The following is a 17003-nucleotide window of genomic DNA, read 5'->3' as shown; positions in this document are numbered from 1 at the left end:
AGAAAAGATTTATGCATAAATATATCTCATCAGCATTAATGATATTTTCCATTAATCTTTCTTCTCATGTCATTTTAATTCACAAATTATACTATAATAAAATTTGCTTCTTAATTGCTTGTATTATAATTACTTGTATTCAAATTGCTATTCAAATTTGTTAATTATTATTTTTATTAAAAAAATAAAAATTTGATTAAAAAATACTGTATTTAAAAAGTCTACAAAATATGTCCTCCGTTATTGCTCACTTCACCCTTAAGAACAGAAGAGCAATCGAATATGATTGATTTAAAATCTAAAAGTTCATTATAAAATTTCAAAACTGTAAAGAATGATATAAGACTCGAATAATATTGTAATATTCAAAGCTATAGAAAAGTATAGTCTTACCGTCATAAATGAGGGTAAAGATAGATTAAACTTATCGCACATTGAAAGTTTGCATCCTAAATTATTGCCTAATATTATCAACATGAATGTACGTTTTACAGACGGTCCAAATTGATACCATTTTTCGTGAAATGCTTCATCCGTCACTTTTCTGCTCTAAATTAAACATAAAAAGTAATTTAAAATAATTTAATAATCAAAAGTTATATAATTAATTATCACTTCATATTCTATACTGCTTTGCGCAGTATATATATTTATAAAAACTCGATAATCTCAAATTAAACATATTGTTTTGATTATTTAACAATAATTTTTCAAACTATTCAAGGTTAGAAAATCTAGAGTAAATTTTTTATATCCAAACAGAATGGTATAACTAATAGTGAGAATTTGAATTAAAAAAAAATCATGCATTATATTATGCTCAAACTTACCGCATCCATTAATTGCTGGACGCAAAAACACAACATGTAGAATTGAACTATTGAACCACTTGCAAACATAACGATTGAAGAACCTTCCAAGAAATTTGTTGATGATACCTAATGATATATATGTGTTATAACGTACATCGCTCTTATATAACATAATTTATATTAAAAATATTATATTAAAATATATTAATATTATAACATTGAATAATTAAAATAATGTATATTTATCGTTTATATATGCATCTATATAATCTACCTATAATTCATTTATATGTATATATTAACTGCTTACTATTAACTACTATATTATTAATAGAACAATTAGCAATTGTTACTCACTGTACTCAACATAATACCAATGAAACAAAATCGTAAGACGCTGTTCACATAAATCATACTAAAGTTTAAAGATAGTAATTTTTTAAGTATAGAAGATAAGCTAAAAACAAAATTTTTATATGTATAAAATATAATTTTGTATAACTCAAAACATAAAAAATAGTAAATTAATATTTCATTATTTTTTAAAATTGTTATTTCTTTTAGTGGCTTAAATTGCGCATCGTGTTATAAAATTGCCTTTAAAATCATAATTTACAATTGCGAAAAAATAATATATTAAAAAGTTAGCGCATGTGCTACGAAAAGAAATGAATGAAAACAGGAATTGTTTATGCTAAAAAATAAGCGCACTATCCATCTGCTTTCTTAAATAATTTTGTCACCAACACAATTTAGTACAATTTTACTCAATAAAAACGGATTTAATTACTTACTGAATAACAGAGTTATGATGTCGACATAGTGCTTCCAATTCTTTTTTTACCCACTGATCCTTAAGCCGATATTCCTGGCGTGAGTCGTCGAATTCACTTTGCGGATTTCCATCTCGAAATATTATCGCGAGTTTCGTAGAGATATATCGATACTGCGCCGTTATCAGCAGCATTAAATGTATCATATAAATATCCACCCCGACTTTCTTCAGAAAAATATACACGTTACTCAACAACAGAAGTACGCTCCCTACTAGGAAGACATCGATCGAAAAAGGTTGCTTGGAGAAGATTGCTGGTGTCCTGTAATCCTCGTAAAGAAAGGCATCTTTCTCGGAGATTAATAGAAATGGTAAACAGCACCATATGAAAACAGACAACCAGCCAGCTAGCAGATAAAATTTGAGTGGATCTCCCATAGGCTTTAGGGTGGTTGTTACAATATTTTTCATGGTCTCATCCGCAACACATAAAATGTCGTTTAGTCTTCGGATCAATTGATTCATCAGCTTTCTGCGTGCTTGAATCCTCATGACCATAAAGAACACCTCTATGGTGACCACGCAAGTAACTGTACCGTCTTTCAAGGCCTTTTCTTGCGGCACAAAAATAATCCCGGGAATTAATACAATTGCTTGGATTATTTCAAGCAGCCATACAAAGATGCTGTACATTTTCCACATTATGGGAAAACGCGAATCATTTTTTGACAAGGGCAACAAATTACCCGAAATAATATTTATGCGAACGTTTAAAGGATTTATGCTTTGAAAATCCATGTTTTCGAGACAACTCTCTTTTCTCGATGAATATAAAAAATGCACTTCCTTTAAATATTCGTATTTTCTAAATACAGTTTATTTACTCTATGTTGATCGCGCACGTTACAATACATTTAAAATAAAATATGCGAGTATCATATAAACACCGTGTGCCTCGATTCCATCATTACTCTAGCTTCTTCTTATCTAGACTAACGTGCATCGTTTTTCTGTCGTTCTTTGAAATTTGCTTGCAGCTGGCGGCAAGCAAATTTCAAAGAACGACAGAACGGTAGATGGCTTACAACCATTTATTATTCTTCTGTGAATACTACTGCTCGGTTGTTATTAATACATTGTGTGTGATCATACGAGGAAGATATTCTGCTTTAATAACAATAAAGCACGTAGGTAAAAATGAAAGAAAACCTAAATTAATCCCCTCTGTAGATGAGAATCTAGAAAGGTTTCGTATATTATTATAGGTAAATGAGAAATGTGACTATAAGTGTATTGATAAAAAATAAATGATAAAATTTATTACAGATTCATTTCATTCTATTTATCATAGAAAAAAATGCATGTCACTATAAATTTGTCTCTAATTAATAATGCTTTGTGAAACGGCGATTATCTTATAGTGCTTCGCCGATCAGTGAAGTCCAAGACAGTGAAATCCACAAATATCGTGGAATCTCGTGTTGTTTAAAAAAAAATTTGAATTCGTGGACCTAAAATTATCTGTTAATCTAATTTAATTTGCTACTACAAAATATTTCCAAGTAGGCTTTTCTGTAAATCGCATCTCATATTACAAGATCTTTTACATTATTACAAATTAATTTTTAAATTGAAACTTTTAGTAAAAATTTCTACAAAATATACCTACAAGAAATAAAAAAGGAAAATTTAAAAATAATCTTAAATAAAAATAATTGTCATACTTAATTTAATATTACCGTATATCATTTTTAAAATATAAGTGATATTAGTGGGTCATCCTTTTTTAACCTAAATATAAATAAATATAAACTAAATATAAATTATTTCTTATATTTAAAAAAAGTATTAACAAAAAGTATATACAACTATCAAAACTTCTAATATTCTTCTCACTTTTTTTAATCATTATTTTGAAAATAACTAGATAAATTTTTCTTTATATAAAACAGAAATTTTTTTTCTATTGCTATATTGTATTTTTCCATTGCAATACCTCTATACATGAATTTTCACATCTTTGCAAAGCAGGCAGAAAATTGAAAATCGTTTGTTACATATAAAATATTCAATTCAAAATATTTTAAATTTACAACAATAGCAGATAGGGTAACAGAGAGTATTGTTATAAGATTGATATAAGATTGATTTATTATATTTAACTAGTTTAAAATATTACATTACATAAATATACTTATTTAAATAGATTTCAGACTTTATACTGCATTAACAGAACTACTGTAGACAGAATATTATTTGTCATGTTTTATGCGCGTGTAATGGCATTTATATATTCTTACTAGAATCATTTGTAATAATTTAATAATTAATTTTAATTTATAAGTTGTAAGTAGTAAATAATATATTGATTATTATCGGTTACTTTTACTGAAATAAAAATTAAAAATTTTAATGAAAGAAAAAATAAAAGTTTCTCCAACATATTATTTATATAATATTATAATAATTATAGTTATATTATTACACTATGCGTAGTATCATTTTCTTCTCTTTAATTCATTTTTAATAATAGAAGGGCGATAGAATATGATTGATTTAAAACCTAAAAAATTATACAAAATATCTTAAAATGCTAATAATAAGTTAATTATACAGAAGAGTACAAATATCTTACCGCCATAAACGAGGGCAAAGACAGATTAAATTTTTCAAATGTTGAAAGTTTTAACTCTAAATTACTAGCTATTATCACCAATATGAATGTACGTTTTATAGATATATCAAATTGATACCAGTTCTCATGAAATGCTTTATCCGTTACTTCCATGCTCTATGCAGAATAATAATGCACGATATAATTTATAATTATAATACATTCATAGTTCTTTTTATGTTCACATGATTTTATGTTCGTACAATTTGTGAGATTTAAGACTCACTATAAAAACTGATTTTTTAAATTATAATTTTTATTAAAATACAGATCACATTTAATGAAAAACATAAAATTTTCGGCAATTTAACAATTATTTTCTATTTTGATAATAAAACAAGATGAGAGCCAGATATATAACAATAAATCTTACCGCCTCCATTAATTTCTGGACACAAGAACATAATATGTAAAATTGCAATATTGCACCACATCCGTACATAAAGACCATAAATCCTTCCAGAAAAGATGTTGATATCTAAAGTTTCACGAAGACACATTGCTGCTATACTATAATATAACTGATGATAATTTGCGAGAATAATTCGATAATATGTATTTATTATGTAATTGTAAAACTGAGACAGCATTCTAAAATAATTAATGTCAAAAACCCTCACCTTAGTCAACATGATACCAACAAAACAAAATCGAAAAACGTTGTTTATATATGTCAATGAAAAATTTAGAGATAACAATTTTTTCAGCATTAATGTTATGCTGAAACATATAATTTATATTTATAATATATATATATATATATATATATATATATATATATAGTATAAAAATAAAATCATACACAAAATATAATAAATTATAATACTTATAATATTAAAAAAAAATCATTATTTTTTTAACAGTATTTAACAGTATTATAATTTTTTACAATATTATGACTTATTATAGTTTAATTTTTGTATAAAATTTACTTGTCTAGATTAAAAACAGATGCTCTTTGAACCAAAATTCTTCGAAGTAATTTACAATTTTACTAATAATGTTTAAGAAGTGTACTTACCGCGTGACAGAATTGTGATGTCGACATAAGGTTCTGATCTCCTTCTCCACGAAAAAATCTATCGTAGGGTGATTCTCTTGGGCACCGCCATTATTGTATTGCAAATGACCACCGTCTCGAAATATCGATACAAGTTTCAAAGCAATGTATTGATATTGTGCCGTTATCAACGCTAGCAAATATGTCATATATATGTCTACGCTGACCTTCTTAAAAAAAATATACATGTTACTGATCAATGCTATTAAACTGCCCATCAAGAAGATATCAGTGGAGAATGGCTCTTTGGAATAAATGGCCGGTGTCTTGTAATCCTCATAAAAGAAAGTATCCTTCTCGAAGACTAACTGGAAACATATACAGTAAAATAGAAAGACGGAAAACGAACCACCCGCCAGATAAAGTTTGAATGGTATTTCCATGGGCTTTAAATTTGTCATGACGACTCTCTTCATAGTTTCATCTTTAACGCGTAGAAGATCGTTAAGTTTACGTATCAATTGTTGTACCAATTCTCTTTGAGCATGAATTCGTGTAACCATGAAGATTCCTTCTACAGTAACTATTAGGCTGAGTAAGCCATCATTCAATGCTTTTTCTTTTGATACGTAAAAGCAGCCAAAGATTGCAGTGCCCATATATATCAATTCGAGTAACCACACAAAGGCGCTATATATCTTCCAGAGTATAGGAAACGACGAATTGACAGTCATCGGTAATAAATTGCCTGATAGCAAATTTAGCCAGACATTTAAGGAATTCATTCTTTGGAAGTCCATGAATCTTGATGTCACTTTGCTGTAAGAAGAATTGGAAGAGAAAGACATAATAATCGTAGCTTAATTGACTGATTCTATTCTTTTGTGCAATTTTACTATGTGTTGAATAAGATTTATACATATACTAATCGTGGCAGCTTTTTACAATTTTCATATTGATTCTGTAAGTATTTATATTATTTCAATAATAATTAAAGCCAACAAGTTTGCAACTAATCAAACTCAATTAATGATGTTTCTTTTAAAATTTTTAAAAATAACAAATTTTTGAAAATTCTTTTTGTTTTAATTGTCGTTAATACATTTATTCTATGAAAGAGTCACTTTCAACACTCTCTTTTTATATTCTTGGGTAAAATATACAGACAGTATATATGTATACCTGCACTTACTTTCGTTTCACGTTTCTGATAACATTTGCGTTCCTCTTTGATCAAAAGAATATGTAAAGCATATTTATATGAGTAAAAATTACTGATATATCTTCAATAATTATTAGCCCTTCAATAATTATTAGCCCTTCAATAATTATTGAATTCCTCCTGTTTTTCATACATTATACATTGTCATACAGCAATCTACAGGATTAGAAATATACTCTGTTCGCTATAATTACAGAATTGCTCTATGTTCACCTATCAAATGCATCGCAGATGAATCATTAATAATTATGACATCATGAATAGCTAATAAGTTAGAAATATTTCGTGTACTATATATACAGATATACAAGAATTTGTGAAACAACAAATATTACGATAATTAATTTATTGTCACTAATTATCAGAAAACAGGTTTTAATGCGTCTGTAAGCTTGCTTGTAATTACTGTCAACGTATAAAGTATCGATTATCTTATGCTGCAGTGTTGACCCTCTTTCATTGTCAGAACTCTGCAAAGTCTAAAAGATGCTTGCCGCTCTCTGATACATCGCTAGAGGAACTTCCTCTAGCGTATTAATTTGGAATAAGCTGCAACAAAGTGTTTTAGTAGGTTAATCTATAAAATATTTACATATTCCATCTTCATATGTCGTACGTCTATTTATTAATGTAAGTAATTACCTTTAATTTATCATTATTTGATTTTCTGTTAAATTTTTGGAAGTATTAAATAGATAAAAATTTTAACTGCTCAACTCAATTAAAAATATATAATCGTTATTGCATTATTTTAATATAAAAGAAAACTTTTAAAATAAAAGTCTGAAAATGCTAATAAGATACATCGAAATATGAAATATACATAAATTTATTATATTGTTATAAGTTCAATATTCCATGTTATCATGAATAATTAGAATTTATTGCTCTTCAATTCTCTGTCACAGTGAAATCTATGTATTGTACCAGCATTTTTACTTATATTTCTTTTCTCAAATTTTTAAATTTCTTTTAAACTTTTAAATTTCTATTTTCGCACATTAAAAGTAACATCTATTAATTAAAAACATATAATTGTTGATAATATATATATATGAATATAAGAATACATATGTTGTCAAATAAATTTTGTTTTATGTTGTCAAATATAGTTAAAATTTTTATTGCTTACAATCTTTTCATTACAGTGAAATTTGTATATTCTATTTCTATTAATAATGTTACTTACATTTAATTACTAGTTTTAATATATTGTATTTTTTAATATTCTGAAACAATTGTTATTTTAGAAAAACGTAAAATGTAAAAATAAAATTAATCTTAAATATTGTAATATTTATATATACATGTATTGGTTATGTATAAGAGATCATACACTTACTGTATCTACAATTTATATAGTTAATTCTTTTTAACTAATTCTGAATACTATAATTGCGATTGAATATGATTGATTTAAGATCTAGAAGAATATTATTCGAAAATATGCAATAAATATTTTAAAATACTAATAAAAAGATTAGAATAAAAAATGTGATTTTAAACTCACTGTCATGAATGAAGGCAAAGACAAATTGTATTTTTCAAATGTTGAGAGTTTAAGTTCTAAATTATTAGCCATTACCATAAACATAAATGTTCGTTTTATAGATGCTCCGAATCGATACCACTGCTCGTGAAATGCTTGATCCGTTATTTCAATGCTCTAAATTACAAAGAAGATAGTAATATCTATAATAAAACAATGTATAATGATATATGTTTCTTTCTCTACCTAATATATGCATAATAATATAATTTTATTCATTCTTCATTTACACTGCTTACTTTCATTCTTCTTGATTTACATTGCTTTGTATTTAATTAAAATATGTAAAAAATAAGTGTTAAAGCTAAATTTACCGTATCTAATAGCTGTTGCACACAAGAACATATTATGTAGAGTTGCACTATTCCTCCAGATGCGTACATAACGATTAGGGATCCTTCCAATAAAGTCGTTGATGGTATCTAAAGTTTTAAGAAAGTACATAAAATTATGATATGATCACACGCTAATAATTGTCAATATTTTGTAATAAGATTCATCAGCAATATATTGTCTTGACATCGCCAAAAATTAATTAATGTTAAAAATTTTTACTCACTGAAATCATCATGATAGCGATACCGCAAAACCGAAGAATGCTAATAACGTATATCAGACTAAAATTCAACGATAGCAGTTTTCTTAACATTAACGTTACGCTAAAACAAAATTTTTGAAAATATTATCAAATTACATATTATGTCAAAAAATAAAATTAAAATCCTGTATTAGATGCCAATTGCAATAATAAACTAATTATATTATAGTCAAACATTTCAAATTTATTTAGTTTATATAATTTAATATTTAAGCATTTTTCTTTATTTATTAGAAAAATGTTTATATTAAATCAGAAGATTTTGAGAAAAAAAACTATTTGATTCTATTGACATCAATTTTTCAGCTAATAAATTTACCGAATAACCGCGTTATGATGCTGACATAAAGATTTCATCTGTTTTTCCGTATCATAATTTTTAGAATAATGTTTCTTTTCATTAGAACTGTCATGATTAGTCTGCGAAATATCATCATTAAATATCATAGAAAGTTTTAAAGCGATATATTTATATTGTGCCGTTATTAACAATATTAAATTTATCATGTAGCTATCCACGCTGACTTTTTTTGTAAAAGTATACATGCTGCTGATCATAATGCTAAAACTTCCAATCACAAAAATACCGGTGGAAAATGGTTCTTTGGTGTAGGCAATTGGCATTCTGTAATCCACGTAGAAAAAGGTATCTCTTCGAAAGATTAACGTAAACGGTACACCACTCCATATAATTATGGATACTATGCCAGTCATCCAGTAAAATCTAAGGGGAGTCTTCATCGGCTTCAGCGTCACCATTACCGCGTTTTTCATCATCTCATCCTCTAGGCGTAAAAGATTATTCAATTTCTGGATTAATCGCTGCATCAATTCTCTACGCGCATGAATCTGTACAACCAGGAAAACCACCTCTATTGTGACTACAATCGCAACTAAACCATCTCTTAAAGCTTTCTCTTTCGGCACGAACATGCACCCGGGGATTGTTATACATGTTTGAACTATTGCGAGCGACCATACTAGAAAGCTGTATATCCTCCATAATACTGGAAACGATGAATTTTTAGCAGTCATTGGTAAAAGATTACCTGAGATCATGTTCAATCGAACATTTAAAGGATTGACTTTTTGGATATCCATAAGCCTGTTGTTGTCTTTATGATAAGTTTTATTCTATATGATATGGAAGATATAACAATAATTAAAATTTTGATTAAGTCGACTTTTTCATGATTATGTATTTTTACTGTGTATTAAATGAAGTATATTAATGACTTATTGAAGTTTATTTGACAATTTCTTAAGATTTTTATATTTCTGATTTATATTTTTGTTAATCATTTATAATCAGTGAGCTCACAGTTAATAAGGTTGAGTTAGTAATATATTTTTCTCTAATTTAAAACTTTCAAAAGTAAAGAAAGACAACTTCTTTAATTTAAATCATAACATAGGTTCCACAAAAAGTGACTTCAGTATTACATTTTAGATAAAAATATATAAACATATACATATGTGTATATGTATATACACTTACCCTGTTTTATGCTCCTATGTCGACGCTCACGCTTTCTATCGAAATGTTTAATCAGACATTTCTAACAGTATTTAAAAGTTATTGCTATAACTTCAACAATTCCATATTTCTCTCGAATTTTCCCTATTTTTCAATATACTATACGCTATCATTATACAACAATGTTCATAAAGTATAATAAATGCTTCTTTCATTCTACCTGTCGATATTAGTCTTATTATTACTGCTCGAGTATATCGCAGGTGAATCATTAATAGTCACACACAATTCTTTGAATACTTGATAAATAAGGAAGACTTTATATGCATTAATCTATGAATATAATAGAGTTTGTGAAAAGAAAAAATATAAATGTTGTGGTAGACAATGATTTATTGTAGAAAATTGTACTGGATTCAGTATAAAAACAAATATGACTATAAATTTATTTGTGACTATCTCTCTCACGTTTCTATAAAGCTATAATTATCTTATGGTGTATGTCTGCGACCCTCACGGACAGTCCACTAGACGCATAAAATTTACTAACGTCTAACGCATGATACATCGATGAGAAAATTTTATGTTGACATGATAACATCAACATGGAATAACTACTGTTCAATGTTGTAGTAAGTTAATATATGAAATGTTTAATAATTGTATATATCTTCATATATATTGCGAGCTCATTTTTAATGTAAGTTATTATATATAATTATTCATCAATCATATTTATAAATTTTGTTTATATTATTGCAAAACCATAAAAGAGTAAAAAATTTTACATTTGGTATATATTAAAAGTAAATAATATTAATTAAAATGTGCAATTGTTATTTAATGTAAGATAAAATTCAAAAATAAATTATGTAATAAATACAAAATTTTACATTATTATAAACAATTAGGATTTTTTTCATTGGCTATTTTATTGTATTGTATGACTATTTTATTGTATTATTTAATATATTATCTCTATGTAATATTTATTATATAGTGAAAAAAATCACAAATTTTACAATAATGGCAATTTGTCTTACAAAATTAAATAAATTTTTTATATATTTTATTTGTTATATTTTATTTTTATATATTTTATATATTTTATAATAAGATATACATTTATTGTGTAAAATCTATAAAGTAATATCTTCATGTTTCAATTAGTTTTAAATAATAGTAGCGCGATGGAATAAGATTGATTTAAGATCTAGAATATTATTCAAAAACAATTAAAATAGAGAAATCGAAATACTCTAATGAAAATGTATTAGTAGTAATAAGATATTTTATTATACATAAAAACTTACCACCATGAATGAGGGTAGAGACAAATTATATTTTTCAAATGTTGAGAGTTTAAGCTCTAAATTATTAGACATTATCATAAACATGAACATCCGTTTTATAGATGCTCCGAATCGATACCACTGTTCGTGAAATGCTTGATCCGTTATTTCAATGCTCTAAATTACAAAGAAGATAGTAATATCTATAATAAAACAATGTATAATGATATATATTTCTCTCTATATTTAATATATGCATGATAATATAGTTTTGTTGATTCTTCACAGTCCTTGATTTACATTGCTTTGTATTTATTAATTAAAATATATGAAAAATATGTGTTAAAGCTAAATTTACCGCATCTAATAGCTGTTGTACACAAGAACATATTATGTAGAGTTGCACTATTCCTCCAGATGCGTACATAACGATTAGAGATGCTTCCAATGAAGTCGTTGATGGTATCTAAAGTTTCAAAAAAGTACATAAATTTATGATATGATCAATATACACTAATAATTGTCAATATTTTGTAATAAGATCCATCAGCAATATTGTCTTTACATAATCAAAAATTAATTTTTTAATGTTAAAAATATTTACTTACTGAAATCACCATGATAGCGATACCGCAAAACCGAAGAATGCTAATGACGTATATCAGACTAAAATTCAACGATAGCAGTTTTCTTAACATTAAAGTTACGCTAAAACAAAATTTTTGAAAACATTATCAAATTATATATTATGTCAAAAAATAAAATTAAAATCCTGTATTAGATGCCAATTGCAATATAATAAACTAATTGAATATTATAGTCAAACATTTCAAATTTATTTAGTTTATATAATTTAATATTTAAGCATTTCTCTCTCTTTATTTATTAGAAAAATGTTTATATTAAATCAGAAGATTTTGAGAAAAAAGTATTTTATTCTATTGACATCAATTTTTCAGCTAATGAATTTACCGAATAACCGCGTTATGATGCTGACATAAAGATTTCATCTGTTTTTCCGTATCATAATTTTTAGAATAATGCTTCTTTTCATTAGAACTGTCGTGATTAGTCTGCGAAATATCATCGTCAAATATCATCGAAAGTTTTAAAGCGATGTATTTATATTGTGCCGTTATTAACAATATCAAATTTATCATGTAGCTATCCACGCTGACTTTTTTTGTAAAAATATACATGCTGCTGATCATTATGATAAAACTTCCAATCACAAAAATATCCGTGGAAAACGGTTCTTTGGTGTAGGCAATCGGCATTCTGTAATCCACGTAGAAAAAGGTATCTCTTCGAAAAATTAACGTAAACGGTACACCACTCCATATAATTATGGATACCATGCCAGCCATCCAGTAAAACCTAAGGGGAATCTTCATCGGCTTCAGCGTCGTCATTACTGCACTTTCCATCATCTTGTCCTCTATCCGTAAAAGATTATTCAATTTCTGGATTAATCGCTGCATCAATTCTCTACGCGCATGAATCTGTACAACCAGGAAGACCACCTCTATTGTAACAACAATAGCAACTAAACCATCTTTTAAAGCTTTTTCTCTCGGCACGAACATGCACCCGGGAATTATTATACATGTTTGAACTATTTCGAGCGACCACACTAGAAAGCTGTATATTCTCCATAATACCGGAAACGATGAATTTTTAGCAGTCATTGGTAAAAGATTACCTGAGATCATGTTCAATCGAACATTTAAAGGATTGACTTTTTGGATATCCATAAGCCCGTTGTTGTCTTTATGATAAATTTTATTCTATATGATATGGAAGATATAACAATAATTAAAATTTTGATTGAGTCGACTTTTTCATGATTATGTATTTTTACTGTGTATTAAATGAAGTATATTAATGACTTGTTGAAATTTATTTGGCAATTTCTTAAAATTTTTATATTTCTGATTTATGTTTTTGTTCATCATTTATAATCAGTGAACTCATAGTTAATATGGTTAGTAATATATTTTTCTCTAATTTAAAACTTTCAAAAATAAAGAAAGACAACTTCTTTAATTTAAATCATAACATAGGTTCCACAAAAAGTGACTTCAGTATTACATTTTAGATAAAAATATATAAACATATACATATGTGTATATGTATATACACTTACCCTGTTTTATGCTCCTATGTCGACGCTCACGCTTTCTATCGAAATGTTTAATCAGACATTTCTAACAGTATTTAAAAGTTATTGCTATAACTTCAACAATTCCATATTTCTTCCGAATATTTCCTATTTTTCAATATACTATACGCTATCATTATACGACAATGTTTATAAAGTATAATAAATGCTTCTTTCATTCTACCTGTCGATATTAGTCTTATTATTACTGCTCGAGTATATCGCAGGTGAATCATTAATAGTCACACACAATTCTTTGAATACTTGATAAATAAGGAAGACTTTATATGCATTAATCTATGAATATAATAGAGTTTGTGAAAAGAAAAAATATAAATGTTGTGGTAGACAATGATTTATTGTAGAAAATTGTACTGGATTCAGTATAAAAACAAATATGACTATAAATTTATTTGTGACTATCTCTCTCACGTTTCTATAAAGCTATAATTATCTTATGGTATATGTCTGCGATCCTCACGGACAGTCCACTAGACGCATAAAATTTACTAATGTCTAACGCATGATACATCGATGAGAAAATTTTATGTTGACATGATAACATCAACATAGAATAACTACTGTTCAATGTTGTAGTAAGTTAATATATGAAATGTTTAATAATTGTACATATCTTCATATATTGCGAGCTCATTTTTAAACGCGTTATTATATATAATTATTCATCAATCATATTAAAATGTGTAATTGTTATTTAATGTAAGATAAATTCAAAAATAAATTATGTAATGAATACAAAATTTTACATTATTATAAACAGTTAGGATTTTTTCATTGTCTACTTTATTGTATTATTTAGTATATTATCTCTATGTATTTATTATGTAGTGAAAAACATCACAAATTTTACAATAATGGCAGTTTATCTAACAAAATTAAATAAATTTTTATATATTTTATTTGTTATAATAAGATGTACATTTATTGTATGTAAAATCTATAAATAATATCTTCATTTTTCAATTAGTTTTTAATAATAGTAGCGCGATGGAATAAGATTGATTTAAGATCTAGAATATTATTCAAAAACAATTAAAATAGAGAAATGGAAATACTCTAATAAAAATGTATTAGTAATAATAAGATATTTTATAATACAATAATAATAAGATATTTTATTATACATAAAAACTTACCACCATGAATGAGGGTAGAGACAAATTATATTTTTCAAATGTTGAGAGTTTAAGCTCTAAATTATTAGACATTATCATAAACATGAACGTTCGTTTTATAGAAGATTTAAATTGATACCATCCCTCGTGAAACGCTTGATCCGTTATTTCAATACTCTTAAAAATTAAATAGAGAAAATAACACACACACACACACACACGCGCGCGCGCGTGTGTTTGTATATATATATATATATATATATATATATATATATATATATATAATATTTTTTTAATTGTTCGCATTTCTTTATCTAGTTTGGTTTATATTTAATATTTGTATATGAAATATGTATTATTATAATTACCGCATCTAATAGTTGTTGCACACAAGAACAGAATATGTAAAGCTGTACTACTCCACCGGACGCGTACATGACAATCAGGAATGCTTCCAACAAAGTTGTCGATGGTATCTGAAGTTTTATGAATATATGAAGAACGGCGATGTTATAATTCACAATAAGATATATCACAGTATATATTGTCTAACAATACCTAGCAAGCATATTATTTCGAGATTGATAAGTATATCAAAAATTATTACTCACTGAAATCATCATAATAGCTATGCAGCAAAACCGAAAAACACTGATAATATATGTTAAACTAAAATTCAAAGATATCAGTTTTCTAAGCATTAACGATACGCTGAAACAGAATCCACAATATATTATATTATTTCAAAAATAAAATTAACATATTATATTAAATTTAATATAATAATTATATAAAAAAACACATAAAAAATCTATATTGATAAATGTTATAAGAAAGTATTTAAAATTTATTTGTTTACTTTAAATTTATTTGTTTGTTTATAAAAATTAAGTGCATCTTTTATAATGATTAGAAAACATTATTATAAGATCTTCATTAAATTAAACAATTTTCACAAAAAAGTATCTAATTATATTGACAATTTTCAGCTAATAAACTTACTGAATAACTGCATTATGATGATGACACAAAGATTGTATCTGTTTTTCTGCATAATAATTTGTTTCAGAATAATGTTTCTCTTGATTAAAATTATTATGATTAATTTGCGGAGTTTCATCGTGAAATATCACCGAGAGTTTCAAAGCGATGTATTTATATTGTGCTGCTATTAACAACATCAGATTTATTACGTAGCTATCCACACTGACTTTCTTTGTGAAAATATACACGCTGCTGGTCATTACGACAAAACTTCCCAAAACAAAAATATTGATTGAAAATGGCTCTTTGGAAAATACGACCGGCATTCTATAATCCACATAAAAAAAGGTATCTTTTTGGAAAATTAACATAAATGGTACACCACTCCATATAATTATGGACATCATGCCGGCTGTCCAATAAAATTTAAGAGGGATCTCTATCGGTTTTATCGTATTCATTATTGTGGTTCTCATAATTTCGTCATCCACATGTAAAATATCATTCAATTTTTGGATTAATCGCTGCACCAATTCCTTATGTGAGTAAATTTGTACGATTAAGAAGACCACTTCTATTGTGACTACAATACCAATCATACCGTCTTTTAGAGCTTTTTCTTTTGGTACATAAATGCATCCAGGAATTAGTACACATATTTGAACTACTTCGAGCAACCATATTAGAATACTATATACTTTCCAGAATATGGGAAAGGATGAATTGTCAGCAGTCATCGGTAACAAATTACCTGAGACTATGTTTAATCGAACATTTAAAGAATTCACGTTTTGTATATCCATGACAGAGACAGGGAAAAATCGATATTGCTTTTTGTAACTAATAAATATTGTTCTGTAAAACAAGGACAAAATAATTGAGGCTTTCACTGACTGATTATTTTTCATATGTTTTTATTGTGTATTAAGTGAAATTGTACTAAGCTATTGGTTGAACTTTATTGCAATGTATTACATATTTTAATAATATTTTAAATATCAACATTTATATATAATTAATTAATTAAGAATGTTTATTTAAAGCTTTTAAAAGTAAAGAGAAACAGCTTTCTTTATTTCAATTTTCATAACATTTTCTCTAACAAAAGAATCACTTTTATTATAATTTAAAAATATATAAACAGTTTATATATTTTTATTTATATATATATATATATATATATATATATATATGCACTTACTTCTCTATGTCTCATGTTTCTCTATTAAGTTCTGTTTATGCTTCGTTCTGTAGAGAAGAACAAGGAAAGTATAAGAAATAGTATATTTGACTGTTATTATTGCTCTCTCTATACTTTAAATA

The 17003-nt window shown here is 26.4% G+C and overlaps 5 protein-coding genes across 5 annotated transcripts; all 5 read right to left on the bottom strand.

The window, feature by feature from the left end:
* Positions 1-247: 247 nt before the first annotated feature.
* On the bottom strand, positions 248-2385 carry LOC145975199 (uncharacterized). The gene is made up of 5 exons (XM_083105513.1): positions 1607-2385; positions 1170-1269; positions 831-938; positions 394-549; positions 248-298 (listed from the first exon to the last, which is right to left on the bottom strand). The coding sequence occupies exons 1-5, from the start codon at positions 2383-2385 to the stop codon at positions 248-250; spliced, it is 1194 nt and encodes a 397-aa protein (XP_082961639.1).
* A 1714-nt stretch (positions 2386-4099) lies between these two features.
* Positions 4100-6475, bottom strand: LOC145975196 (uncharacterized). Its single transcript, XM_083105511.1, has 6 exons — positions 6454-6475; positions 5283-6080; positions 4882-4981; positions 4635-4739; positions 4223-4378; positions 4100-4150 (listed from the first exon to the last, which is right to left on the bottom strand). The coding sequence occupies exons 2-6, from the start codon at positions 6059-6061 to the stop codon at positions 4100-4102; spliced, it is 1191 nt and encodes a 396-aa protein (XP_082961637.1). The 5' UTR covers positions 6062-6080; positions 6454-6475.
* A 1380-nt stretch (positions 6476-7855) lies between these two features.
* Positions 7856-9754, bottom strand: LOC145975193 (uncharacterized). Its single transcript, XM_083105508.1, has 5 exons — positions 8950-9754; positions 8592-8691; positions 8347-8454; positions 7994-8149; positions 7856-7906 (listed from the first exon to the last, which is right to left on the bottom strand). The coding sequence occupies exons 1-5, from the start codon at positions 9729-9731 to the stop codon at positions 7856-7858; spliced, it is 1197 nt and encodes a 398-aa protein (XP_082961634.1). The 5' UTR covers positions 9732-9754.
* A 1515-nt stretch (positions 9755-11269) lies between these two features.
* LOC145975203 (uncharacterized) lies at positions 11270-13156 on the bottom strand. Its single transcript, XM_083105520.1, has 5 exons — positions 12372-13156; positions 12008-12107; positions 11758-11865; positions 11421-11576; positions 11270-11320 (listed from the first exon to the last, which is right to left on the bottom strand). Exons 1-5 carry the CDS (start codon positions 13151-13153, stop codon positions 11270-11272), a joined length of 1197 nt encoding a protein of 398 aa, XP_082961646.1. The 5' UTR covers positions 13154-13156.
* Positions 13157-14475: 1319 nt separating this feature from the next.
* LOC145975190 (uncharacterized) lies at positions 14476-16932 on the bottom strand. Its single transcript, XM_083105504.1, has 6 exons — positions 16882-16932; positions 15699-16535; positions 15308-15407; positions 15065-15172; positions 14718-14873; positions 14476-14591 (listed from the first exon to the last, which is right to left on the bottom strand). Exons 2-6 carry the CDS (start codon positions 16481-16483, stop codon positions 14541-14543), a joined length of 1200 nt encoding a protein of 399 aa, XP_082961630.1. The 5' UTR covers positions 16484-16535; positions 16882-16932; the 3' UTR covers positions 14476-14540.
* Positions 16933-17003: the final 71 nt, after the last annotated feature.

Source organism: Camponotus vicinus, unplaced genomic scaffold (assembly GCF_025532165.1).
Source record: "Camponotus vicinus isolate PSW18456_S1 unplaced genomic scaffold, iyCamVici1.0 SCAF_7, whole genome shotgun sequence".
NCBI classification, from domain to species: Eukaryota; Metazoa; Arthropoda; class Insecta; order Hymenoptera; family Formicidae; genus Camponotus; species Camponotus vicinus.
Note: the sequence above shows the minus strand (reverse complement) of the source record. Positions and strands in the feature narration are given on the sequence as shown.

Excerpts from the sequence above, each read along its gene's own strand:
- LOC145975199 (XM_083105513.1), bottom strand. The coding sequence starts at position 2,385 with ATGGATTTTCAAAGCATAAATCCTTTAAACGTTCGCATAAATATTATT. Across the intron at positions 939-1,169 it reads TTGGTATTATGTTGAGTACA|GTATCATCAACAAATTTCTT; the intron begins GTGAGTAACAAT and ends ATATATCATTAG. Across the intron at positions 299-393 it reads CTTTACCCTCATTTATGACG|ATTTTAAATCAATCATATTC; the intron begins GTAAGACTATAC and ends ATGAACTTTTAG.
- LOC145975196 (XM_083105511.1), bottom strand. The coding sequence starts at position 6,061 with ATGGACTTCCAAAGAATGAATTCCTTAAATGTCTGGCTAAATTTGCTA. Across the intron at positions 4,982-5,282 it reads CATCACAATTCTGTCACGCG|CATAACATTAATGCTGAAAA; the intron begins GTAAGTACACTT and ends TATATGTTTCAG. Across the intron at positions 4,740-4,881 it reads TTGGTATCATGTTGACTAAG|ATATCAACATCTTTTCTGGA; the intron begins GTGAGGGTTTTT and ends GTGAAACTTTAG.
- LOC145975193 (XM_083105508.1), bottom strand. The coding sequence starts at position 9,731 with ATGGATATCCAAAAAGTCAATCCTTTAAATGTTCGATTGAACATGATC. Across the intron at positions 8,692-8,949 it reads CATCATAACGCGGTTATTCG|CGTAACGTTAATGTTAAGAA; the intron begins GTAAATTTATTA and ends ATTTTGTTTTAG. Across the intron at positions 8,455-8,591 it reads TCGCTATCATGATGATTTCA|ATACCATCAACGACTTTATT; the intron begins GTGAGTAAAAAT and ends TTAAAACTTTAG.
- LOC145975203 (XM_083105520.1), bottom strand. The coding sequence starts at position 13,153 with ATGGATATCCAAAAAGTCAATCCTTTAAATGTTCGATTGAACATGATC. Across the intron at positions 12,108-12,371 it reads CATCATAACGCGGTTATTCG|CGTAACTTTAATGTTAAGAA; the intron begins GTAAATTCATTA and ends ATTTTGTTTTAG. Across the intron at positions 11,321-11,420 it reads CTCTACCCTCATTCATGGTG|ATCTTAAATCAATCTTATTC; the intron begins GTAAGTTTTTAT and ends ATAATATTCTAG.
- LOC145975190 (XM_083105504.1), bottom strand. The coding sequence starts at position 16,483 with ATGGATATACAAAACGTGAATTCTTTAAATGTTCGATTAAACATAGTC. Across the intron at positions 15,408-15,698 it reads CATCATAATGCAGTTATTCA|CGTATCGTTAATGCTTAGAA; the intron begins GTAAGTTTATTA and ends ATTCTGTTTCAG. Across the intron at positions 14,592-14,717 it reads CTCTACCCTCATTCATGGTG|ATCTTAAATCAATCTTATTC; the intron begins GTAAGTTTTTAT and ends ATAATATTCTAG.